Source organism: Nylanderia fulva, unplaced genomic scaffold (genome assembly GCF_048542155.1).
Source record: "Nylanderia fulva isolate GAGA-0341 unplaced genomic scaffold, ASM4854215v1 Scaffold30, whole genome shotgun sequence".
NCBI classification, from domain to species: Eukaryota; Metazoa; Arthropoda; class Insecta; order Hymenoptera; family Formicidae; genus Nylanderia; species Nylanderia fulva.
In genome coordinates this window covers 1,912,724-1,940,484 of record NW_028190369.1, presented here as the reverse complement: position 1 = coordinate 1,940,484, position 27,761 = coordinate 1,912,724, and the positions used below count along the sequence as shown (strand labels likewise).

Sequence of the window (27,761 nt, the reverse complement as noted above, 5' to 3'; positions counted from 1 at the left end):
TTATCATAGCGGTGCATATTCTACCACCGACGGCGGCGACGACTATCTCTCGCGAAGTAATGGAAAACAAACAGGGAAAATATCGTCCGTTTACAATACGGCAATATTCCGTGCCTGGCACGCTTCTTAAAACCGGATTTGCGGATATTCGCGGGACGTGGTAAAACGTGTATTTCTTAAACGTTTCTGTGTATCACGTAGACTATGAGGTAGCGTAAATTTTAAGTATATAAGTCCTTAATCTCTTTCGCGTGTTCTTTACTCGTAGAAAAAATTTCGGGCATATCTATATATATTGAGAGAAATTCTCACTTTTTCTATATCTTTTAAAATTAATATAAAACCTGCATTATATTACATAAAAGTGGCTTAAGCTGAAACATTTAATCTTACATTGCACAATATTGCCCTACACGGAAAGAATTTTTTCTTAGAATTTACTCTGGAAAATTTCTGGAGTTTTTATTATTTTATTATGTACATAGTAAAATTTATACTTATGTATATATTAATATTAATCAAACATTTTATAATAAATAATAACTGAAGAAGTCGATCAGACTGGTAATGATTTATTTAATGTTTAATCTACATACAAACATTTTATATCTTATTGTGATAAATATTAATATTTTTTGTAATAAATATTATTCAGAGAAACTCTAATAAAATTCTTTCAATAGCTTCCTTGATTTTCAAGATAAATTGTAAGAGAAAATTCTCTCTGTGTATTAATTGTAATTAGGACGTTTGAAAAGCGCTTTTTCAGGAAGCGATGTAGTATGCTCGTGAATTGGCTTGAATTTAAAGTTGTAAAACCAGCAACGAGCAAACGCGCAGCCGATATTAGCAATGTGTATCGAAGTTTTGACAGTTGGTAAATGGCAGAGCGATCACTATTACGAAGAATAACGGTATTGTTTCGCGGGACGGTAATGACCCACGTTTAATGCGCCATTAAAAGTTGTTAACTGTTGTTTCGGACAAACGTCACGTTACATAGATACGATGCAACAATATACGCGTAGTTGCGACGGTGTTGCATCAATAATTTATCGTTTTCCGATCTCGAAAAACGATACAAATGGTAATTAAATGCTCTTCAATTAGATGGTTTTTTTTATGGTAATCGTATTTGGTTAATCGCGAAATTCCACGTTGCTATTTTTTTTGTTGGAAACAGAAATTTATCTTTTCTCTTTGAAAATAATTTAAAAATGCTTGTCGCATCTTTTTTCTCCCACACTTTTCAAAGTTCTAACTGTCTAAAGTTATATAATTCAAGTCGAGAGTTTGCGTAAACTTTCCAAAAAGCAAGATTTTATTGTGTTTCTGTTTGTTATTTCCTCTTTTTTTAACTTAGTTGTAGAAAGAAAATATTTACGTATCTCCATTATTATTAAAGAAATATTATTGCAGTTTTCAACAGGAATTATTATTAATATCACATGTACCAAATGTGCGAAACGTATCAAATATTTAGTATAAAAAGCATCGAGCGCCCCGATTACATGTGATAATTACAATTGGAATAACATATTTTTCAATCTTATTGGAAAATTATTTTTAATCAGCTAGATATTTTACAGTCAATAAATTTTAATTATTGGTGCGTCAATAGACCATGCAATGTTATAAAATATTTATTAAATCGATAAAGTTGCAATTATTTAGCTAACATTTTTATATGGCGTTAGCCAGCTGCTATCACAAATTCAAATTATATAAAAGGATTGTTTTTGTTTTACGCGCAATGTTTAATTAAAGCTTGATCAAACATGCATTTAATTGATTTGAAAAATATTACGTAGTAACGTTATATTTATAGAGAAAAAATGTTATATAATATATATATATATTTTTTTAAATAATAGTACTATTTTTATTATATTTAAAAATAAACAATTTATATAAATTATTTAATAAAAATATATTAATGAATGACATCAGCAAAAACATTCAAGTTTATTTTAATATTTCCATATATAGAACCAATAAAAGCTATTTCGCAAATATTACATAAAAATGGTACAAGCTATATTACAAATAAAATAAACCATCTTCTTTGCTTTTTTTTTATTTTGTCTTTTCTTCGAATATATTTCTAATTGAGCGAATGTTCAAAGCGAAAAAAAGTTTGGTTCAAAATGACACATGTGACGCTGATTACGCGAAAAGTATTTTGCGTAGTTGAGTTTGATATAATTGCGGTTAATTTAGCGTTTCATTTCATCCAATATAACTCATTCATTCTATGATAAAAAGCGCAATGTAACTAGATTTTTATTACAATGCAATTTTTGCGAATTAAATTTACTGCAGCCGCAGCGAATTTTAATATATATTAGTTTCCAGTTATTAATAGTGTTTCACATATATTAATTTAAAATACATTCTAGTCGTGCGGATTATTTCCAAAAAATATAATTCCAACTTTAAAAACACATTTTCGATTTTACAAATTTCTAGATTAAATAATTTTGTATAATAATTTGTACACTGAAAAAAAATTTGTTAACTTGACTAAACCTTTCAACTAAATATTATTTTGTTAATTAAAAATATAAAAATATTTAAATTAAATGTAACATATTAAATTTAACAAAACGTATATTATATTAAATACTAATATGTGTTTAATTAACAAAATAGTAATTTAGTTGAAAGGTTTAGTCGATTTAACAAATTTTTTTAGCGTACTCTCCCTTGGCTTTAAGATGCAATATAAATGTTAATTGAATCGTACAGGATTAATCGATCGCCGAAGGAGCAAGATACAAGTGAAATATATGAAAATAGAACACAATCTCGATTTTCCATCGTGAAGAGCTGCCGCGCGCGACGGGTTAATCCAATCAAAGCACCGATGTATGCAATAACGTTTACTTGATCGTACAGGTACGTATTACATATTAGAACGCGTACACATACATATATAGTAGTATGAGGGAAGTGTACATACTGCACGCGTGTCGACACTCCGCCTATCACGTAGCTTATTAGATACACGGAGAGAGAGAGAGAGAGAGAGAGAGAGATGTGGGTGATACTTCGCTCGATAGCACGAAACATTGTTATCCGCTGTATAATCCGCCTTTGCCCATGTACGACAACGAAAGTAAATTCATATATATACATACACACACGCACACATATATATATATCGCTTTGTTTTTTCTCATTATGTATAAAAACAAGGGAATTTTCATTTAAATTTTAATTTCATTTAAATATCAAAAAGTAACGAGGGGATGCATTTGAATTTTTTTAATTTTGCTCAGTAGCATCCGCGCGCAGAGAGAAAATTTGTGTTAAATAGAGAACGTCGCAGATCCATTCGTTCGTGCAGTATCCTACGTTTCCTATGCACGTATCCGAAGTGTGTTGTGTTAGAAACGTTTAACGCCGCTTTATATACGACGTCGCGCATGATACGCGGCTCGTTTACGACGCTCTCCCTGTACGGAGACAAGAATTTCACGGGACATTTTTCCCACATGCATGTACGGGATATCCGTCCACGCGTTGAAATAAACGCGCGTGGAATGCGCTATATAAATGTCACATTGTCACGTTTGTGCTACGTTGCGTTCGCAAAAGCAAGTCGGAAGTGCGTGGATGCAATACAATGATGATAAGAATACCGAAATTCTCTCTTTTATATTTATCGCGCTGATACTGTCAATTCGTGTTATTTATGTTTTACACGATGTTATTCGAGCGAAATTTAATTTTGAATTGCTTTTGATTAATTGTATAAAATATTCTCTTAAATGCAGGTTACGTTAAAAATCATGTTATAAATTGAGCGGAAATCGCCGCTACAATTTAAAAATAAAAATCAAAAATATGATTGTTAGATATACATCAATACAATATTTGATTTATTATGGAAAAGTAAATTAATTATTTTGAGAAATAATATTAAATAATTAGGTAGCAAAATTTATCAATGTTTAATATATTTTTTCAATTATGTCCGTGTACATTTATAATATGATTATATTTTTAAAGAAGGAATTAAAAGTATGTAATTTACATTAATAAGCAACTACATACCAAAGTAATTACATCTTCAAACTAAAAAAAAATAAAAAGAAAGAAAACAGAAATTCTTTTTGCAAGTATATATAAATACATTAATTAAAAATGTCTCTAGAGAAAGAAGTTTAATAAAATATACTGCGCGAATATATTTAAATATTAATACTTTAAATTAAATTTTCATTTTTAATGTGGTACTTAATAATAGAAATGTTCACTTTCCTCATTATAAAGAGCTTCCCGTTCTCAAACAATAATATACAATATACGTTTTTCGATCAATAAGTTAATTGTACAAATTTCAATAAGTATTAAAAAAACCGCGGCATAAATCTAAAAAATCTCCGCGAATAAAATAATGGCTGTTATTGCTCGATCTCTTTGCGAACAATTACGAATATTTTCATGGAAATTACACTAACGGTCAGATTAATCCGGAAGAGCCGAGGTATACGTGATCGGGGTACACCAAGTGCAATCGCAGGAGAGCGACTGAATGTCACGTCGATTGTTCGTCACTATGACATTGCCGTCGATATGACGTCGCAACCTCGCATCCAACGTCGATTGTGGGTGGACGGTCCGCAATTAGCAATTAAAATTGGCGGCCTGACCGATTGATTGGACCGGCGTGATATCTTACGGTCAATCGATTCGCCGATCACAATTACCGGCTAATTACCCGATAGTACCGCTGGGCCGAGATACGATTTTAGCGAATGTCATGTTGTGACAGATTATCCTTAGACGCTATCGCGATTTTTCCATCGCGCTATTCTCCGGACAAACATAGATCGGAGATTGCTTTCTGATCCTTGAACTCGTGTCATCGCAAGATTATCGATTTAAATCGCGTCTATTTATGGAGAACGTCGCATTTTGATTAACGAGCATGACGGTATATATTAAATTCAAGATACCGAATGATACGTTAATACGGGGGACAGAATAAACTTTATAACCGTACTCACGTCATTCTGGGCGAAGGTCGGCGTGATTGGCCCGTCGCTGGCTTCCCATTTATCCGCGATGCGGATCGTCTCCGCCGTCTTCTGCTGCACCGATTTCGACTCGTCGAGCAGCGTCAGCTCGTAAAACTCCTGGATATCTGCAACAGTCCAGGGAAAAGGAAAAGACGTATTACCATCTGCCAGAGCGTATATAGTACGCGTTCGGAGGTAAAATCTCCGCGGACCGTATATGACCGGTCGGCAGCGAGGAATTTCATTTCGTTTCTATCTAGACCTCTGTACGCTGAGTGTAAAAATGCCATGTGATAAATTGACATCCCTCGACTGGGGACTTGATTTATTCCGCATATATCAGGTATAAGATTGAGATAGACTTCACAGAAATATAATAAAATAAAGCTAATTGTAAAAAAAAAAAAAAACAGGACTTTATATGTAGGAATCACGGATAAAATAATAAAGTATTACGAGAAATGGTTTAATATAGGTATATTCAGATAACTTATCCGCAGTTCCACGTACTCTACGGCTTCGCGAAATTCGGTGCTCTTCTCCCGGAACCTCGGGAGAGACGCTTTATATCATCGTCAAGCCCCGCGTGAGCCAATCAGGAAGCGACACATCGAGTGTTCAAATTCGCATATCTAATCCATCGCATGGCAAAATAAGAGTACAAAAACTGTCTCAAGACAAATACGGGCTCGAGACAATAGATCCGCAAGTCACAATAAATTTCGGCCACGACCGATTCGTCAACACGAGAAATAACAATATGTCAAAACAACTTGAAATAAAAACGGACTTAAGACGATAAATTCTCGATTCCTACATTCGGCCATCCTGCGTTAATATCTGTCCTCAGATATTCTCCTCGGAAACCTCGTCATCGGTCGTTATTTCATCTTCTTCATTTATCCAACGCTTCATGTATTCAGCTGCAGTGGATGTCTCATAAGGGCCTTCATGTACGCCCACCTTCTCGACGATGTAGCGGTCATTTCGCAATATCTTTTTAACTCGATACGGGCCCAAATACTTGTGTGCCAATTTTAACCCAGGGTTAGCCTGCGTTCTTTTGATAGCCACCCGGTCGCCCACTACGTAAGGCATAGCCGGCTTCCTTCGCTTGTTGAATCCTCGGCGATTCTCCTGCTGTGTCTGTCGAATAATTTCCTTGGCTTGACTCCTTATTTCGTCACGGTTTTCTTCGAATATAGAAATTAGCTCTTTCTCCACCAATTCTCGGATGGAGACGTCGTCTTTCATCTTAATATCTGTCCCGAACAGTAACCTGAAGGGCGTCGTTCCAATGCTCCTATGTTGCGTGGCATTCAAATATTTCTGCACTGTATCTAAATATTTATGCCACTCTTCTGGTCGGGGGGCAGACAGCTTTGTCAACAGCGGAATTAACGTCCGGTTGACCCGTTCGACTTGCCCGTTGGCTCTGGGCATTCCCGTTGTGGTAAGGACATGTTGTATTCCCTCCGCCTTGCAATATTCCTGAAAATCGTTGGAGGTAAATGCGGACCCGCGGTCCGAAATAAGTCTTCTCGGATTTCCAAAAACATGCGACTGTTTTGTTAAGCACGCCAACACCTCCGCTGTGTTCGCCGTCTTAACAGGATAAAGCCATACAAACTTTGTAAACGCGTCTATTACCGCCAGTATATATCGATACTGTTTCCGCGTCGAAGGGAGCGGTCCCAGGTGATCAAGATGAAATGTGTCCAAAGGAGTCTCTCCCTTCTCGATGGGATGCAACAATCCTTCCTTCTTACCATACTTCCTTTCGGCTAGGATACACAACACGCAATTTCGAACAACTTTTTCGACTTTCGCTTTTAAGTCCGGAATCCAATAATCTTTCGCGACTATACGCTCAGTTTTACCCGCTGGCATATGACCTTTTTCGTGTACGTACCGGATAATTTGCGTGTGCATCGGTCGGGGAATCACCATTCGCTCTTCATCGCTAGTTAATTTATATAAAATTCCTGCTCGCATTACAAAGTTATCAGTCTTTTTCGCCTCCACCAGCTCAATAATTTCTCGCAAACGAACGTCTTCGTATTGAGCTTTCCGAATTCGCGTTATTATATTATCTTCGCACTCATTCCACATACACACAGGCAACGGATTTCGACTTAGCGCGTCAACATGCGCCATCGCTTTCTCGGGGCGGTGCTCAATCGTATAATTAAATTCTTCCAATTGCAGAGCCCACCTCGCCACGCGCACACATAAATCTTTTTTGCTCATAGTGAGACTAAACGCTTTACAATCTGTCAATATCTTAAAAGGAATGCTTATCAGATACACGCGAAATTTTTTCAAAGCTTTAATGACTGCGAGCTCCTCGAGTTTGTAACTGCTAATAAATCTACGGAAATAACCTGATAATCCTAGAAAACTCTGAACCTGCCTCACGTTCCTCGGCTCAGGAAATCTTGTGACCGCGTCCGTTTTTATCGCCGACGGCCGCACCACACCCTTACACATCCACTCGCCTATCTGTGTTTTTATTATCGGCTTCTCCTGTTCGGAACATCTCCGCGCTCGCTGATACACAGGTTCATCGTCCTTAAGAATTAATCGCATTTTTACATCTATATCGCGTATTTTATTCGGCGTATAATTTTGTATCATATTTTCTAATGTATCTCTATTTTTATCGTCACGGTGCGCAATGTCAAATTTATTCGCTTCATACTCATAGTCGATCTGTAACACTTCAGGTATCTTTGACAATCCCTGATCCGAATTTGGCCTCAAAACTAATATTTCATTCTTTATTAAAATCTCTACAGTTCTTAGAAAATCGGCTCCAATAATTAAATCATATCGCATGAGCTCATCGGAAACTACCCATATTTTCATTGAATACACGTTATCATCTATACGAACGTTGGCCTCGAACTCGCCTAACGTCTCATTACCGTCCGATCCTATACCGCGGAAATGGATTTTATTCTCTTTTAACGGAACGTTCAATCGACTATAGCAATCCGCACGCATTAAGCACATATCGCTACCGGTATCTATCATCGCTCGGATATCGCAATCAACGATGCGCACGTCTTTATAATATTTTCTATCGCGGAACTCGCTCACCGCACGACTATCTTTAGTGCTCGTTTTTCCAGTGCACTTCGCCGCTACGTGCCCGCGCTCGCCGCACCGAAAACACTTCACTCCACTTTCTTTTGTCGGGCAATTCGCACTGATGTGATTTTGTCCGCCGCAATTATAACATCGTCGTGGTTTCTGCGCCTCGCCGTCGCCTCTCCGCTGCCTCGCTCCTCCCTGAGATCTCGCGTCACCGCCAGGTTGTCCCATCGGGGTTGCCGTACCATCTTTTTGACCCTTCGGCCGAAAGGTCACCCTCTCAAATGCCCGCAACAAGGATGCAGTCGTCTCAAATCCCTGGATCCGCGCTTGGTTTTGCAGATTCAAATCTGCTATTCCGTCGATGACGTAATCAACGAGATCGCTTTCTTCGACTGGCACCTTATTCGCCAGAATTATTTTATCGTGGAGGTACGCGCTGAAGGCCTCGTCTTTCCTCCAGATTCGTCCCTCAAATTCTTTTCTGCGTGCTACTTTATTCGGGCGGTGGTCGAACATGTCCTTCATTTCCGCTAAAAGATCGTCTGCCGATATCTCGATGTGCTCCGGTTTTGAACGAAACCATTCGGCCGCTTTACCTTTGAGGCGTGAGCCTATTAGTATTTTAATCATATTATCTCGCAACCCATAGGTAGTCGCGAGGAGACGCACCTGCTTCTCCCAGACGCTCCAGGAGTCGGTGGCCCCGTCAAAATGTGCTAACAATTCAGCAATCGCTGTTATGCCGACTCGCACCGTCGCTCCCATTGTCTCCGTCCATCTCTCACCCTCTCGGCCACGCTCGGTCTCTCGCTCTCTCTCTCTTGCCCGAAGATGATCAGCCTCTCGCCGCGCCAACGCGAGCTCTCGCCCTAGGAGTTCTCTCTCTCTCCTGAGCATGTCCAGCTCCCGCCGGGTCATCTCCGTCTCGCTCACACCGGATGCTGCGGATGCCACGGATGCATCTTGTTCTTCGCTGTGCAACATATTATTCTGCACATTGTTTTCTCGCTCGCCGAGCCAATCACCCACAGGATCCGCTTCCAATAATCGGCTAATTAATTCGCTTTTTGCTCCGGTCGTACTTAGCCCCAAGGTCCTCAGCTTCTCCTTAAGCACCAGGACCGTTAAACCAGAGGAACTCTTCGTAGGACTCATTACGTCTCGTCGACTTACTCAAAGTCAAACTTGTCCTTCGCTCCAATGCACTCAGCACTCTCAGGCAACGTTATCGCACTCGGTATTACTGCAGCTTGTTCTTGTCTCTCACAGTTCCATCCCGGCTGAGCCCCCAAAATTATGTAGGAATCACGGATAAAATAATAAAGTATTACGAGAAATGGTTTAATATAGGTATATTCAGATAACTTATCCGCAGTTCCACGTACTCTACGGCTTCGCGAAATTCGGTGCTCTTCTCCCGGAACCTCGGGAGAAACGCTTTATATCATCGTCAAGCCCCGCGTGAGCCAATCAGGAAGCGACACATCGAGTGTTCAAATTCGCATATCTAATCCATCGCATGGCAAAATAAGAGTACAAAAACTGTCTCAAGACAAATACGGGCTCGAGACAATAGATCCGCAAGTCACAATAAATTTCGGCCACGACCGATTCGTCAACACGAGAAATAACAATATGTCAAAACAACTTGAAATAAAAACGGACTTAAGACGATAAATTCTCGATTCCTACATATATAATAAAAGAGTCTAGAGACTCGATGTATCGTCATGAATGTATTACAAGATCGGGAGACAAGCGAGCTTTCGCGTATAGTTCAGTCGTCGAAGATCTTAACGCGACGCGGAGATCTCGAGACGTGAATGTGAGAGCTTCCTCGCGCACGATAAGGCGGTCACATAATTTTCAATAGTTCCTCCGCTCTCGCGTAACTCGAGTGGACCCTCGAGCAGAGCGCGCGCCTCGCGCGACGTTGCGCTCTCGAATATATATTACCAGGATACGTCGGGCGCAGGTCGTCTGGGTCGAAGGAGCCCGTAATTCTCCTTGCCACACAGGATGCTCGCTCACGGCGAATGGGATAAGACTGGCTCGTGACAACACGGAAAACGTGAAACATTATCTGAATTAAGGATGCACTGTCTCGAGATTTTTCGAAAACTCTTTCATCTTTTTATATCTCGAACATTCCTCTTGCATACTCGAAGATACGGAAACATTTCAAGATGTATAAATAGGGAGATTGATATATTTATATCATGACAAGATGTCTCTTCTTCCGAAAAATAATTCTAAAAATATTCTCTCTAGAACGTAATACTGCTGATTCTTTAAATTGTATTTTAATTAAAATATTCTCGGAGAAAAATCAATATTTTCTCCTGTTAGCAAGAGAAGTTATGCGAACATTTGTTCGGAATATGTTAATATCGCAAACTTTTACATCTGAAATTTCTTTTGTTTGTACCAACCAGGTAGAATCGGCGCGGCGGAAATCGCATAGATTTGCACAGAAGATTCAATCTTCCTCTTAAGAAAAGCGCCCAGCCACATCTATGCGGTTTAATTTCTTCCCCCGTGGACTGTATAATATTTCCAAGAGTTAAAGTAATCTCCAGCATAACCAGTAATTTTCTACGCTTATTGTGGCGAGCACTACTCTCAATTTCTTTGCCGGGCGCACGAGTGTCTTGCGCGCGTGCGGTAGTCGTTAATGAATTGAAATTACGGTTAGTGCTTTGAGGCATTGCTCCCGAGAGCGTCGCGTATTAATTGCTCCCGCGTGAGCAATTCCTAAAGGTAATTTCCAAGTTACATCATTACAGCACCTGTGTATTTCGCGCAATACCGGGCTCTCTGTAATTACGCTCGTTAGTCGGTCAAGCGGGCTAAGTTTCTCTGTCCTTTCTGCCAAGATGCGGCTGCTTCTACTATCGTGAAAAAAAATCGACCACTCTTGCAACCTTTAATAAATAATCAAAATGATCTATTGTTGCGGTATAATAAGTAACGACAAAAAAATCTTGTACAGCTTTCCCCCAACATTTTTTCCGATTTTCTACATATTTTTCTTTATATCCACACGAAGAGAATTTTCTCTTAGAATTTACCCTGAAAAATCATGGTAAAAAATAGTAATATGTACATTAATCAAAGATATTTCATATCTTATTGCGATGGATATTAATATTTTTATTATGGTAAATATTAATCATATTGTCCCATGATTATCATGATTTTTCAGGATAAATTATAAAAGAAAATTCTCTCTGTGCATTATCGATTGAAAAATATCGAAACATTTATTATTCGAGTCATTTGATTAGTTTGCTAAAGACTCAGAAGTATCTTTGCAATTATTATAGAATAATGTTTCGATGAAACATTATTACATATTTAATTTTTTTTCTTTTTTCCACAATCTGTGATTCTACATCGAAGAAGTAAATTCATTTCGCGGCTCTCATTTCCATATTCCAACGATAATTTTAAAACTACACACGAGTTTACCCAGTTTGTCTAGTTGCTGTACCGTCTTGAAAATATATTTTTCCCTCTTGCCTGAAGGTATGTGTATAAATGCACGAAAAATTTGTAGATAAAAAAAGCTATAGAGGAAAATATATTTTATCCCGTCAGTCGAGAGAGAGAAAATTTGGAGGTTTCATTTTCGTAAATTCGCTCTAACTTATAACGTCCCCTCTCTCATCCTCTGATACATGACAACTTGCCGTCACACGAAAGTAATCTGCCCCGTGCGAGAAAATTTCAAAATATCATCAGCATCCGTGGAGGGATCGCGCTCCTTTTTCGCGAAACTCTCATGAATACTTTTCAAGCAAAATTCGAATAGACGCCGAGGTAATGCCGCACACGATTTTCTCGAGCTATCGATAAGAGAAAGTTGCGAATCCTCGATATTTGCGAAAGAGCGTCGCTTTTCATCTTCGCGACGCAAACATTTCGCAACATGCCGCAAAAGTCGGGTATCCGCGGCGCCGGCGTCGCGTCGTCTCGAGGGCGTTATTGCATTATAAATTTTCAAAGGGCGTTCTGATTCCAGCGCGATAAAAATGTACATCAATCCCATTCGGCGTTCGCGGACTGCATGCTACCTTTTCACCATTCCGCGCGACGACGAATGGTACCCTGTCTAAATATCATCCGACGCATTTCTCACGTGGAATGCAAGAAATATATCGGAGACTTATTTCAATTCCTCTCCACCAACCATCGCTCGACCGTCCCTCGTGCGTTCACGTCGGCATGTGGAACGCGCGTGGAATTCTTTCCGATGACGGGCATTCGGTGTGTATAGGCGCCTTTCCCATTGAATGCAAGCACCATCGTGACGAAAGTTATCTGACGTTTCCGCTCCGTGCGAAGGGAAAAAGGTTCAAACGTTATATCGCGAGAGAGCGGGCTGCCGCTCGCGTAAGAGGATTTATGTCTTAATCTTGGAATACAAAACGTGGCGCGATAAGATAGAAATATATAAAGCCTCTCTCCGGTCTCTCAACTCATTGTGATTTTTTATTTATTTTATTATTATTTTTTTTTTTAAGAAAATAAAGGTACCCTGAATTTCATACAATGAGTATCGCTCGCAAAGTTAGCAATAAAATAATGCTTTGAAAAATTCATGTGAAACGTCACTGTTTTTTTTTTTGGTTTACACGAAGTCTTGAAGTATTTCGTTGTACTTTGATTAGAAATGTCTTTGCGTTGCATAAAGTGATAATTGATTGCGAAGCAATCACATATTCCCGTAGCGTCATCCCTTTATAATTAGTCCAATGTAACCGACGCCATCGCGGCTCTTACTAGGCCAACGGCTGGAATTGCAATTAGAGACGCAGCCGTATCGATAATCGATGCACGACGTTGATGGGCACGGAATAATAATTAGATTATTAGTACTTAAATCCGATTCGTGACGTGCACACAGCCACAATATCGCTACATCGATATCGCAATCGGGCCGCAATGTTGACGTTCTACTTATGTCATGTCTACATATATATATATATATATAATATAATTATATTGTATTCACACGTATCGTCATTGTATAGACAATGTTTAATATTTAAAAGCTAGCGAGATACCACTGTTACAAAATGCCATTCGAGTGATTGCATCTCTGTTATGACGAAACAAGAGAAAATAGAAGGAAACGTACAGCTAACGTGATTACAATACACTACGAAGCGGCAAAATACGTGATTTAGAATTTCTCGAAATTTTTTCCGCGTCCTTTCTCCCTTCCCACGATTTATTTTATATTCCCGCGTTCTCCAGTTTTCCTATTCTTTTGGTACGTGGATGCCAACTACGAAGTGCGTGCGATGAAAAAAAGTTACAACTGCGCAACGTCCAGGGAAAATATCGCTAGTCCGGCTTTTCGTTAATTTTCCACCGTTTCGCCTGTCTTCCCCTCGTTCTATCCCTCTGACCACAACATTATACATTAATTTTTTTACCCCTTTTTTGCGGAATTACGAGTACAGTGTTTTATTACATATTACGGTGGTGCATTAAAAAATTTGTGTCTCTTACGATAGTATAATGCAAAAAAGGTTACGAGAGAGAAGACGCGAGATTAAATTTACCTGGTTCTAGTTAACGTCGAATTTTTTTTTAATACGCTTTGGCAGATAGAATATTTTAGAATACTAATGCGCTTCGCGTGCTTGACGAACATATTTTGTTTGATTGATCTATTTAAACGTAATGATATGTGAGAGTGCATTTACTCGTTGCATTTACTTAGAATTTCCGTCGAAATACGTTGTCAAAATCAGATAATAATATCGTAAACATCTGTATGTAAATATGCATATTAATTTTCATTTTCCCACGCGTATTTAATAGTATTTTATAAAATAATAAAGCAACGTTTTCCCTAACAACATATATTATTAAATTTAATTACAATTGTAACAAAATACTAATTTTATAAAAATACTTAAAAAAATTGGCAAAAAACATTTTATTTTTGTGTATAAAAATATAATGTTTTGTTCTACCTTTCGCAATCGTCTTCCTTAAAATACCACGAGATAGCTGTGCAAACGGCGCCGAATTTTTAATTTTCGCAGCTTCCTGTTTTATGAAAAAATCTTTATGAGACTGTCTTACCCTTTTGTCAAACCTCAACTCTTCTTCAAGTTGCGGACGGAAGTGGGAAAGTTCGCTAAAGGTATAGGGCGGACGAAAGTTATTTACAGAAATGGCGTATCTTGTACGGTCCACGGTTGATGTTAACGAGCTCCAGTTTATCGTCGGCTCCCTCATCGTCGTCGTTGTTCTCTGCGTCTTTATCTCTCCCTCTCTCTCGTCTCTTCATCGTCCTCTTCATACCGTGCAACACACAGACTGGAAAGTTCCGCCGGTGTGGAAATTACGTGTCGCAGGGCTAAACTTCCGTCTTCGGCAAAGTACGAGGAGGGCGTTAACGCGTCGGCGCCACGTGTAGCCGACCGACGTCGGGCGTCGCGACGCCCTAAGCGTGCGAAATGGATCGTGATGTTCGCGCGTGCATATTTACCGTGCGCGAACCAGCAGCGCGTGGATTAAACCGTGAATTTATTATTGCTAACATATATTTCCAGTCCAAAGATGCCCAACTTTCTCTAACCACCGAGAGAACTCAGGACGCGGCGTACGTAGAGTTGGACAGTAACAAAGGGAGCTTGTTATTTTCCTAATTTAATCAATTCGATCCATTGTTACACATCCTGTTTTTAATTATAGATCTTAATACATGTACGTAATCAAATTTCGATTAGAATTTCAAATCCATCTAATGGCATAGTTATCGCAATTGTTAACTTCAATGTATTCTCGATCAACAGTTGAAAATTATCAGATTATTAAAAACATTAAAATTGTATTAAATAAAATTGTGAGAAAATTCACATTATACGATAGACACAAAAATAATTTAAAAATTTGGGAATTAAAAGAGATTCGTTATTATCTTCCATCACTTTTTACCGCGAGTAATAAAAGTCAAATTATGGTTAGTCTAATTTTTTCAATTTCAAAATTACAATGAATTTTATGTGGTAGAAGCAAGAGACGGTCGAGAGCACGGTTAAGACGAAATTATTCTCAGCTCGACCGCTCATCGAATTATGCTCCGTCTAGCTTTCCGCATTCTTAGTCACGCATCCTTTCGCAATTACTGATTCCTGCAGACTCGACAGAAACGACGCTTGATTTCGCGCGAGATAAGGCTTAATACACTCGAATTGACGGAATCGCAAAATTTCACGAGCACAACTAATTATATTCAAGCATGCGAGAAGCTCGCAAGATATTAGCGCTCGAAGTATGTTCGGAATAGAAACGAGATATGTAGATATCCCTAAAAAGATCATTTCTTTTTACGTAAAAGATAATCTATAAATGAAAGGATAAAACAATGAATAAATTAAAATAGTAATTTTAATTTTTTATTGTTTTAATTTTACATTAATGTTTTTATATGCGAGATAATTTTGTTTAAGTTTATATATATATAAAATTGTCTTTCCTACTATTACTTATTCTGAGTAGAGAACTCTTAAAACAATACAAAAATTTTCCGAGTTCCTACTACTAGTGACAGAATATTGTGCGATTAAAAAAGGAATTATTCAATCTATTCATCACTAGGCAATATTGCATTGCGCTGCTGCGAGTTTTAGATAGAATGAAGCCGTGCGAGAGAATCGCGGTGAGGTTCGCATAGCTTCGTCGGATATCGCGTAAAATGTTCGCCGTACTAGCGCGGCGCAGCACGTAGCGCGCAGTTAAATCACTTGCGGTACGACCGGATAGAATGAAAATTCTGTTGCATACGGTAAATCGCTTACAGCGATCAGCAAACATTTATTTTCGCAGCTCGCCAGAATCATTTATACGCGCTGCGTTGTTTTTGAGGAACCGTAAAAGTGTCTATGAAACGTGGTAATATACGTAAAAACTGAACAAATACAAGAGAAATTCAGTTTCAGAGAGAACTAGAATAAATTCATATTTCTGTTGGTCAGATTCTATACAATTCTGCATTTTAATATATTTTTTTACATGTGCCAATATAATTGCGCCAATATATACATGGCGATATAATGTCATATTATTCTGTGTATAACAGATTTCAAAACATGAATACATGAATAATTGATGTAATCAAAAATACTTTTTTTTTTTTTTCAGTAATAATACATTATTTACTCATTATTAATCAAGAGATTTAATTTTTCTTTCTCAAATCAAACGTAGAAATTCTTCGATCAAACGAAGAGAAACATTGTGGAGATAGATATTATTATACGCGTCTGTATACAGATGCAATATTACGTACAATAATCTCACGTGAATTGGCCACCGCAAGGTTCATAACGAGGCTGGCTGATTAGATTTGTGTTTAATTAGAATGTTATACGCACTGAAGGACTAAATAACATATATAATGTAAAATTTTCTTGATTAACATACTTGATTAACATACTTTCACTATTAAATAAGAATTATATAAAAGCAAAAATAATGAAAAAAAATAATACACGCGGTTTAAAAAATTTAACAAGAAAATTGCGATACACATTTTTGTACGGTTCATAAAAAAATATATTTTAGAATTGGATTTAATTTTACATTTTTTAATATATAATTATAGATACGCGTGTTTGTTACGTTTCTATTTTAAGGGATTATTGTCCTTATCTACCCTTTCTTCATTACATATATAGCCGAGAGACTACATCTATCCTATAATCTTCGTAACATAGAGAGATTGCCATAATGCGACCTGGATATTGCCAATCGACCGCGGGGCATCGTCTAAGTCTGAGTGCAAAGCATCGTATCTGCGTATAGCGGTTAATGGCTTTGCTGCGTAGTCAAATTTTGCTAAAAGGTAACGATATACGCTCGTTAGCAACTCAAATACACGGAACTCGGAACATATTTTAAAGAAGTATATATTGTAGTTTTAATACCGAACTGCACACATTAATACTTTATATTACATTATATTACATTTATAAAAAAAGTTATAAATATTTACCATTAACAAAATAATAAATAAATAAATAAATCAGTAGCTAAAGATTCTTTCATTTATTAGATGTAATACGATAATTATATAACAATCGCATATGAATATCAGAATATTATTTCAGAATAAAGATTAATTGTCTTTTTAGATATCTAGTAATTGCATTGGCTTTTCTCCTATCTCGAATAAATGCAAATTTTTAAATGGAAATACCTTTTCGCATTCGCGTGTGCTGTTCCAACTGATAAGGTATGCATCGCTCATAGACGATTTATTTTACTTTTTCTTTTTTTTTTTTTTAATTATAAGCGCATTTATATGAAGATGGCCGCAGCCGGTTCATCAAATTGACCAATAAAACGACTCTTTTCATGAACTTGTTCGCAGGACGGCCCTGATACCAATTCTCGCTTTAAGATGCGGATCACGTTTATCGGATTATGCGGACGGAATGGCGCACAGACAAGAGGAAAGAGACGGTTGGCGGATAGCCGTCGTAAAAAGTTGGGAACAAGAGACGTCCGAATACCATCGCCGACGTTTCTACACCAGGTACGGTTTTACAACTGGCAACTTAATTACGGCGCACCGGTGCCGGTGCTTCGTTAACGCGCGACCGAGCATTCGACTTGCAAAAATCTGACATAAAGTCCGACGTTGTGGGCGTTAACGGTGTCACTGGCGTTCCCGGAAGGTCCGATAAAAATTATAACAAACGTTTATTACGCCGCGCGAGACATTTTCCCGCGTTTCAGCTGCCAATCGTAGGTATACGATATGCTATTACAATTTCTGGTCGAAAGTAAACTCTATCGTTTGATTATCTCGATATTGTCGTATCTATCGATTAGTTTCGAAACGGTACGACTGCCTACACGATTGAAAAAAAAAAATAATAAAATTATTTCGCACGTCTTTTTCATATGTATCACTTTTTTCACTCAAGTGCGGTACTTATAATTGGCACGATTGCTCTCAGTTCCAATTTATTACACAGTAACACGTAAACAGAACTGTTATTAATTAATATTTGACGAATGTTTGCATTAGCTTGGAGCGCTTGTTTCGTTTGCATTATTCGTTGGTTCCGACGATGAGAAAGTTTGTGGTGCGCGAAATAGTGTAATAAATAATATGGATATCAAAACGGATATTACATGTATATATGTATGTATTTAATATTCTTCTATCGATCAAAGAATAATATGTATAATTATATATTAAATATTATTTAGATATTCCTCTACATTTATATTATGATAACGTTCGTGATGCATACATAATTTGATACTAATAAAACGTGTACCATCTATAAAATTAATAATTTTGAAATTAATAATTTGCTTGCTTAATGAATATTATTAATCTCTAGAGAAATTATTTGAAGATATTATTCCCTGAATACACTTTTCACAAGTATATATATATATATATTCCGAAATTTCTTACGATCAGATAATATTATCTTCCTCGGCGAGAGGACCAGCCAACGAGCGCATTAATTTTCATCTTCATTTCTTTCCCATTTCTTGAGCGAGGAAGTAGTCAACATTGAATATTTTCTGCCAAAGACGACTATATATACATACAGAAATATGTGTGTATTTGTATAACCTTCCATAGGTATACAAGAAACGACAACACAGAATTCATTTTTAATCCTGGTCTGTCCCACGTGACCAACTGGACGCACGCGCGATTATTTATTTCTGACTTTCATTCCGAGTTTTTAAAAATCGCCCCGAGATTATTGCAGCTTGCGCGCTCGCGAATAATTAATTAATCGCGGTAATCTTTTTTTCGAAAAAATGATAAATTTTTTACGATGAAAAATCTAAGAAAAATACGAAACAAGATGTATATAAGAAACAGTTTGCTCTTATTTCTTCTAAAGTTCATCGATCGAGCGTACATACATTTAAATTTCCCGAACGAGCCGTGAATGTGCGAAATTGATGGATGTCAATAAAATTATGCAACGGTTAATCTTCGACTTGCTTTCGCAAAGAGAATTCTGTCGCTCGAAGATTCCTCTTCCAAAAATGATCAAGCAGCCGATGGAGTACATCGGATAAGATAAATGGCGAACGTCGTGCGGACGGTAGTGTCTGAAAGTTGGGGTGTGTACGTTTGTGTGTACGTGTGTGCGCGCGCGTCTGTGGTTGTGCGAGAGAGCAATTTATCAAACCTTTCATATATTTATTATCGGACCAGTTACGGCATCGGTCGGTTCTGCTACGCAGACTGACGCTGATAATTGGTTTAAGCTAACGCCGCGAAGATGAATTCGCTATCGCGGTGGACGCAGTTTTCTAATTACTCGCTGGAAATTATACCCGTCGATGCAATATTAATACTTCATTGAATTTTTTCTCAATCATTCGACCACCAACACCAACATTATCTCGCCCGCACCGTCGTTACTTGTTTTCCCCGTTAATAACTTTATAATTGCTCCAAATTCGCGCGAGGAGAGTTTGTTTCTCTCAACTATATTTTGTTTCTTCGGAATTATGGAAAAATTAAGAAGAGGTTTATGCAATATAATTTTGAGAACACAATATCACAGCAGACCGACGATTAATGTTCGACAAGCAAATTACCTGTCACGGCATTGACGAAGTAATTTAAAGGAAACTGAAAGATTCATAAATCAAACTCGTAGTTGACAACATAATACAGAGCGTAAAAGTGCTTTGGCACGAAAAATGCGATATATAAATTATATTTATACGCAAAATGTGAATTATGTGGAAATATTAAAGTAGAGACGAGAAAATAATTTCAATAATCTCTCTGAATTAATAATCCCGCCTCTATCTTAAAACATTCAATACAGTCGAAAGATTGCAGAAATTTCCTAGGGAGAGAGAGAGAGAGAGAGAGAGAGAGAGAGAGAGAGAGAGAGAGAGAGATATGAGATTTCTATATTATCAACTCTCATACTCTCAGGTTGGTATAATTATTATTATGTGGTAGTTTTCTCGAAGGATCGTCTGGCGCAGGAAGTCGAGATCTCGCAGGAGTCATAACGTATAATAATAGCTACTTAATCGTGAGAAAATCGAGTTTCCTACGTGACATCACGAGTCGAGCCTGGTGCTCGAGGCGAGACGGCAGCGTCAGAAATGCTGCCATTGTTGCCCGCTACGCGCAATGCTCTGCTAGGGTATTGTGCAAGAAATTTCATTGTACGGGTCGATTTTCCTCGGCGCGAGAAGCAGAGAGAAAGAGGGAGAGAGATACAGAAAGGGAATCGTATCGCACTACTTCTTCCATTGTCTATGAGTATTGTTAGCGAGGTATAAGTAGAATGAACATGATTCCCGCATCCATCGTGCCATTGATTTTGACGCAATATGTTTTTCAGTTAGCGATTCCCGCAATTTATATTGTCAAAATCTGCATCGAATAATTTTTGGCATAAAACGAAGCGATTGAGGGAGAAAAAAAAAGATTAGAAAATATTAAACGCGTCCGTAAAGAATGTCAAATAATTTCATCAGCTGATAATCATCCCCCGGTGATGGATGCGTTCTGAGAAATGCGAGTTAGCGATCGGTTGGCTGACGGATGCATTATTGCGTTTAAGGGAATGCCAGAAACGCATATCGTATAGGTCGTGGCTAAGCCGATCGTGTAGACGCGATCTCCTAACAGGAAACATTAATGGGATTGCATTGACTTTGTTTCTTCGAATTTCGCGAGCCGAACTCTACGGAGTTGCATTCGTAGCTTTCATCGTTTATGACGTTTCGCGATTCCAGTTATTCTCGCTCTCCTATATCTCGTCTTTTGCGCACAGAATGGCGGAAAGGCGTCTGAAATGCAGCATAATGCTGATGTTTTGAAGCGAAACGAAACGGAGACTGATGCATTTTCATGTTATTCAATGCAAAAATTTTTTTTTTTTATTATTTACGATGACTGATAATTTTCAATCGCAGTATATTATTATATATTAAGTTTTTATTTAAAATCTTAAAACACAATGTGAGATTTTTACTTATAAAATTTAAAATCAAAAGAGAAGAATTTTCTCGGTTTTTTATCTTCCTTTGTAATTAACATTTCAAAAGTAATTCCAAGTTACAATGCCACTGTGTATATATAATTGTGAATCCGGGAAGAAAGGTTACTTTACAATACGCTTCCATTTCGCATATAATTTAAATATCTTTAGCGTTTAATGGTATCAGAAATTGCTTATCTTAATTTTCAAGATAGAAATTTTTCCTATACAATAGAGAACTATTATTTTCATTTTTTAATAGAGAAATAGACAGAAAACAACATGGTTTGTTAGATTCTCAAGAAATTATTTTAATAATTTAACCGTAACAATATGATAATTGCAGATTCAATCGAATAATATTTTGACACAAGCGTAGATAAATATTCATTAAGTTATACCACCATTTACATAACATATATGTATCTAACGTACCAAGTACAATGTTGCTTGGAATGCCGCGGTTATAACTATAATATTATTGCTCTAACTGTTACACTCGTGATATTCGTATGAAAACGCTGACGTCTTCATTAACGCTAATTATCCATTCAGTCTGCAACGCCGTTCATGCGGGCGTAACATTGCACGGAATTTGCAGACGCTTATGAAAAGCAAATCTGGTCGTTCGTATCCAAATTAATATGATACGTGGAAACTATTACGCGGGTGTGGATAATTAGTCGGGTTTCCATCTTGTCGTATACATTTCCGCTCCCACTTGGAAAATTCGCCTAATTATCTCTGTTCTATTTTCTATTTTGTAATTATAATAAGTATTCATGTATTTGTACACAGTTAATTTATGAATATCGCATTCGCGCAATAATTCAGGAGAAAGAATGTCAAGAACGCTATTAAAAAAAAAAAAAAAAAAATAGAAGTAGTAGAAGTAGTATGTCGCTTTATTTGAACCTATCACTGAGAAGTCTTAAAGTTAGAACAGAAAGCGATGACGATATCTAAGATTGCGACAAAGGAGATCCTTTATGATAGTCGACGCGCGTGAATGTAGCCCTCGGGTCTTGCGATCTTCGACAAGACGAATTTGCTCGCGAGAGTGACGACAAGCGTCGAACAAGCGCCGCTAATTGCTTTGTAGAGAAGGAAAGAAAGTGTGAGATATAGGTATACACGGTATACATATATAAGAGAAAGAGAGAAAGTTAATTGGCGCAGTTTCGTAAAAGGCGACACTCGAAAGCTCACTGTATCTGGTCCGATATGATAATATTCAAGATACCTCATATTTTCTATCGTACTGTATTTCATCGGTTACTGGATTCTTTCAGACGAGAATCGACGTCCCTTTAACAAAAATTTTATCGAGCATTCTATATCCTTTAACTTTATATATCTTACAATATCGAATAGCTTCGTATCCAAAATCGTATAAATTTATATTACTTCAAAAAGATTGAAATCAAGTTTTAGAACTATCTTCTAAACTTTTATTCTGAATTAACTGTAATCTTATTGACGTTCCGACAATTTAATTAAAGAACTAACGATTCTAGATTTTAATTACGAAATTCAAAGGTTAAAAAGAATAGTTGAAAATAATAAAAAAAAATCTATATACAGAAAAAACTCAATTTTTTGTAGCGATTGAGAAGTATGAAATTCTTCGCAATATTCAAGATTTACAAGAATCAGTTTTGTGCTATAGCGACGAAATTTATAATATTATATTATATTTTAACGTAATATGAGATTCATTAAAAGATGCGCTGTTTACCTGCTCAGTATACGCAGCGTAATTAAAGTGCATATAAGATTTAATTAATTTCAAAGAGTACCAACAGTCTTTTTTTCTACGTAATTAAAAAACAATTCTAGCAACATAAAATAATAACAATCATTCTAGACAAACATTCAAATTAGTGTAATGTGTTTTGATATTTTCTTTTCCATTTCTTCAGTTTTCTTTTGCATCTTATTACACTTATTTAGCTCTTTTTACAATTTACGATCCTCTTATACTTATACATTTTAATTTATAACATCTAATTAAAAAAATGCATTTCGAAAGTTTTTATAGCTGCAATGAACCATCACAGATTTTTCGTAAAATGTTTTATAAAACGTATAGTTTGGACAAAATCGGGCGAAAGTTCTCAGATGTGAAATTATAACTTTTGGGATAAAAATCCTCTGTGGATCTATCGAGGTTGGCTCGCAAAATGTTCTCGATGGGCTTCTTACGATCATTTCCTGCGCATTTCATTGGAACAGCAACGAATAATAGTCGTCACGCGTCTAATGTTCTTTGGAAATTTGCAATTTTCTAAGTATTTGCGATTTACGCATAAATCGCGTAGTAGAAACTATCAACTATCGCAAATTTGATATTCGTACGTGAAGAATCAGAAACAGATTACACAGAATATTATAGTAAAGAAATATTATATTGGCACACATTAATACAATTTTTTTTACTTATATATAGATATATTTAATAATTTATATATATATATATATATATATATATATATATATAGAAATTTTAATATTTCGTTTGTTGCAAAAAATCTAAAAAAATGTTTTAATTTTGCAACCAGATTCATAATTAAAATTTTGCTGCAAAGCGGTAAAAAGTAATATTTTACAAAAAAATACTATTATTCTACCAAAAATTGTTCAAAGCATTTCAAATAAAAAATATACTCGTCTTTCTCTGTTTACAGTATGCAAATAATTTTAAAAATTTCAGTTGCACATAGAAACAACGTAGAAATAAAAACTGAGACAAACGTTGGAATTCGTCTTTATTCTTTGGTTGAAAGCAACAAAATAGTTTCTACATTTTCAACTTTTCCAAGTCTCTTGAAACTAAAATATATAATAAAATTATTTTTTATTCATAAATGTATATAATGAAAGATTACAATAAATATATCGATCATTTTTAATTATGCTAGTTTCAAATCGTTATATAACTTTTGAATAAATGATTGATTTTGGATTAATTTAAATGAAAGATAGTTGCAATTTAAATTAATTTTTATGTCCTAATGAGAGAGAGTGGAGAGAAGAATGCGTCATTATTTCGCAGACAGATGAAATTCTCTTTTAATATAACACGTAACATATATCCAGAACGCGCGTTTCAGAAGCAGACTTTTTTAATTATGCTCATTAGTACAGCATAATGCTGGACGTTGGTTCGCCTAACTACCTTCATCTTCGCAAAATGACGTATACTGAATATATTCAGAATTATGAAGGAGTATATGTACCACTCGTGTCTGTAATAATCGCTTAATTATGGCAGCTAACTAATACGACATTTTTTTCACACTTTCAAAGGCTTGCCCATCCCACATTCGTACGTAAATCTTTGAAGAAAAGTATTATAAACTTAGTATGATGAATATTTCATTGCAAATATTAAAACAAAAAAATAAAATAAAATTTTCCACATTTGTTCTCTCACGATGTTTTTTTTTCAAATTTATTTTCGAGTTATCCTCTAATTTTAATCTAAAAGAAAAATGATAAATTCGAAACATGAATTAATAGTTTTAATAACAGAATCTTTAGAAAGAGTGTTGAACAGAATCACGATATTTGTAGCATTCCTGGCGTTATTATCACAAAAGTCCGAAACTCTTTTCCAGCCATCCTTGCCTGTCGTTCTTTACTTTCTCAATCGGTCCTTCTGTCATTTTATCTAACCTTTCCGCGTCCCCGTCGCGGAACGGCCGCAGGCTGAGTGGAAGATAATAAACTCGAAACAATACGGCGACCACACAATTCGCACACAACACGAACATGCTTTCAGCTTTAAAGCGCGATACCGCTGAGTCGCCGTTACGTCGCGCGCGAGGAAAACTATTTCATAACTAGGTCGTACGTGGTACGTATACGTGGAGTTGGTTCTCTCTGATGCCTGCGCGTGTAGGTGCACGATCACAGACAAATACCGGACGAAGAGACAATCCGTCGGACAAGAGGGCTTTCTCCCTCGCCAGTCGCTCTTCTTTGTTTCCGCCGGGAAAGCTCGGCGAAATTTTAGTTATATCGCAGCGCCGACTAACAGACGCGTAAAAGCGAGGCTTGTGTCACGCGAGCGACATGATTATCCTAGAAGAATACAATTTTTGCCCAGCCTCTCTCCGACTCATTTGTTCGAACCCGTACTCTATCTTTTTTATCTCGCCGGAATCGGCGACAATGGACAAACTAAGCATTCGCATGGCACGTTTACGTTATTATTATTTTTCTTCTTTGTTTAATAAAGAGTTTCACTCTGATAGGAAGTTAAATCACATTATTATACTGGAATGGAAGAAATTTTCGAGGGGGTAACCACTAGTTAAAATGTTGTCCCACAGATTACATGATTTCATTTGATTTCATGATTTCATTTGATTTCATGATTTCATCTAATTACAAACGATTTCATCTGATTATAATTGATTTCATTTGATTACAAATGATTTCATCTGATTGCAAATGGATTTTTTTCATTACATATGAAATCATTTCATAAAAGTAATGATTTCATCTGATTACACAATGCATTTTCGTGATTGCACATGTAATCATTTAGGATTTTATGTGACACATAAAATTATAAATAGCATTTTATCTTGAATTTGATCGCAATTTACTACGGAAAGTGCTCGTGCCACACATGATTTCAGTACAGATTTCATAATGATTACACATGATTCCAATGATTACACGAAAATTCAAAATGATTTCTGCTGACTACATATGATTTTATTATGATTTCTAATGATTCCGCATGATTTCATTTGACTTTATCAATTACATCTGATTGCAAACAATTACACGGGATTTCATAAGGATTTCATAAGGATTTCATAATGATTTCGGGGACACTGTCCCACGATTACATTAAGTGGTTACTCCCTCGGAAATTTTTAATTAACATGCTCTCTTCAAACTATTATCCAATAATTAAATCTTAATTAATCCTCATTAGCTCATATTTCATTGATGTTGTAATAATTCACAGAGGATGTACGCACGTGTGCATATATACAAATTAACCCTTTTCCATATTACATGCTATACCCAACTCTTGTTAAATGTTCACGAAGATATTAACATAACAACAGGTAATTTTCGCCACCGTTAAGCGTCTGCTAATGTACACATTTCGGAACAACTGTATTCACGTAAGCCTCGGCTGTGAGCTAAGAACGACTGTTCGCTTATCTGCCACGATAATTGAAAACAATTTGCTTATCCGTTAAACTGCGTCTCGCGGGTGCATTAGCATCCCGCACGTTATCTCGGAGTATTTTCCAGCCGGAGACTGCCGTAAAGAGAAACCGTTGACATTCGCGAGACGAGGAACATCTGGCGCAATTCAGGCACATTTCACCGCCCAGAGCTAATGATAGCTCTCGAGCGATTCTTCGGCCTCGCGTTTATTTAATCGCGAACGAATACAATGGAAAGGGACGTGCGAGCATTTTGCTGTCCGCGAGACAACGAGGGCGTCGCATAAAAGCAGCGCGTAATAAATTCCTTCGGCAACTCGTCGTAATAATGTAGCCGGCAGATGAAGGGCGTTGATAAATATAACAGCTCGTGGAAAACTCCCTTTTGTGCTCGGCTCGCGAACGGAAGTTTCATTCGATTCTCGTTATCGCTTGGATCGGACTCTGTACCCCACTTTTCTATATGTACACACGTGAGTCCTCTCTTCATTATTCCGACAATAATGCCGCTCTAAAACGCACGTGAGCGCGTCATCTATCACTGTCTTGTCGATAATGTTTCCTAACGACCGAGTTTCGTGTTTTGACTGCATCACGACAGGTACTCTCGGCAAAAAAGTTTTCTTCCACCCCTGCAATACGCCGGAGCACGCATTACCGGAGCAAGATCGGAGGCGCAGCCAAACTTTTGGAATTTATGGCGTAAAACTGACTGGAGAATCAAAGTAGGTCGCGTGCTTCGGGATGGTCCGGCAAAAATAAAAAAATTAAAAAAGTGAGAGAAAGAGAGAAAAGCTTTTTACTCTCGTGTGCTCGAGAGACGCCGCTTCGTAACAATTGTATCGATAATCTCCGTTATACACATTACTCTACGATGTATTTTACTTATCATATATTTTACGATATTTTTATCTCTGAAAGATTTAACATTTAATCGTGTTTTAAGCGAATGCGAAGAATTATTGAGAACTATTTTTCTTCGCTCGAAACGATTTTTCTTATTATCGCACGCCGGTATTTTCACGATACGAACAATAAAAACTACGCTGCAACACTATATTTCGTATAATTTCTCTACAAAAGTTTCGTATCTTTACTCGTTCTCTATTCTATTCTCTAAGGAATCTGGAACTTTGCCACAAAGCTCACATTTGAGCGGTCAATGACCGACTTTGAAAGAATATTTGCGTGTTAAAAATAAATATAATGCATACGATATGCGATTTACGAAAAAAAAAATCAAAGTAGTTTTTTCTCTTATATATACATGTATATTATATATGTTATATTTGCTATATATCGTATTCTACGAAACTTAATTTTTAATTAAATCATAGTAAGTCAAGGCTCTTATTAAATTATAATAAATTTGATAAAAGGCTGTTAAGAGCAGTAAATATAAAAATTCAAATTAT

At 36.7% G+C, this 27,761-nt stretch overlaps 1 protein-coding gene across 9 annotated transcripts in view; it reads right to left on the bottom strand.

Moving 5' to 3' along the window:
* Nucleotides 1–27,761, bottom strand: part of dlg1 (MAGUK family member discs large 1) — a 339,004-nt gene that overhangs the window by 224,545 nt on the left and 86,698 nt on the right. For all 9 annotated transcript variants that reach the window (XM_085484643.1, XM_085484642.1, XM_085484645.1 and 6 more), the window contains exon 3: nucleotides 5,016–5,152. In XM_085484643.1, the coding sequence (XP_085340769.1) occupies nucleotides 5,016–5,152 (137 nt within the window). The remainder of the gene's footprint in view (nucleotides 1–5,015; nucleotides 5,153–27,761) is intronic.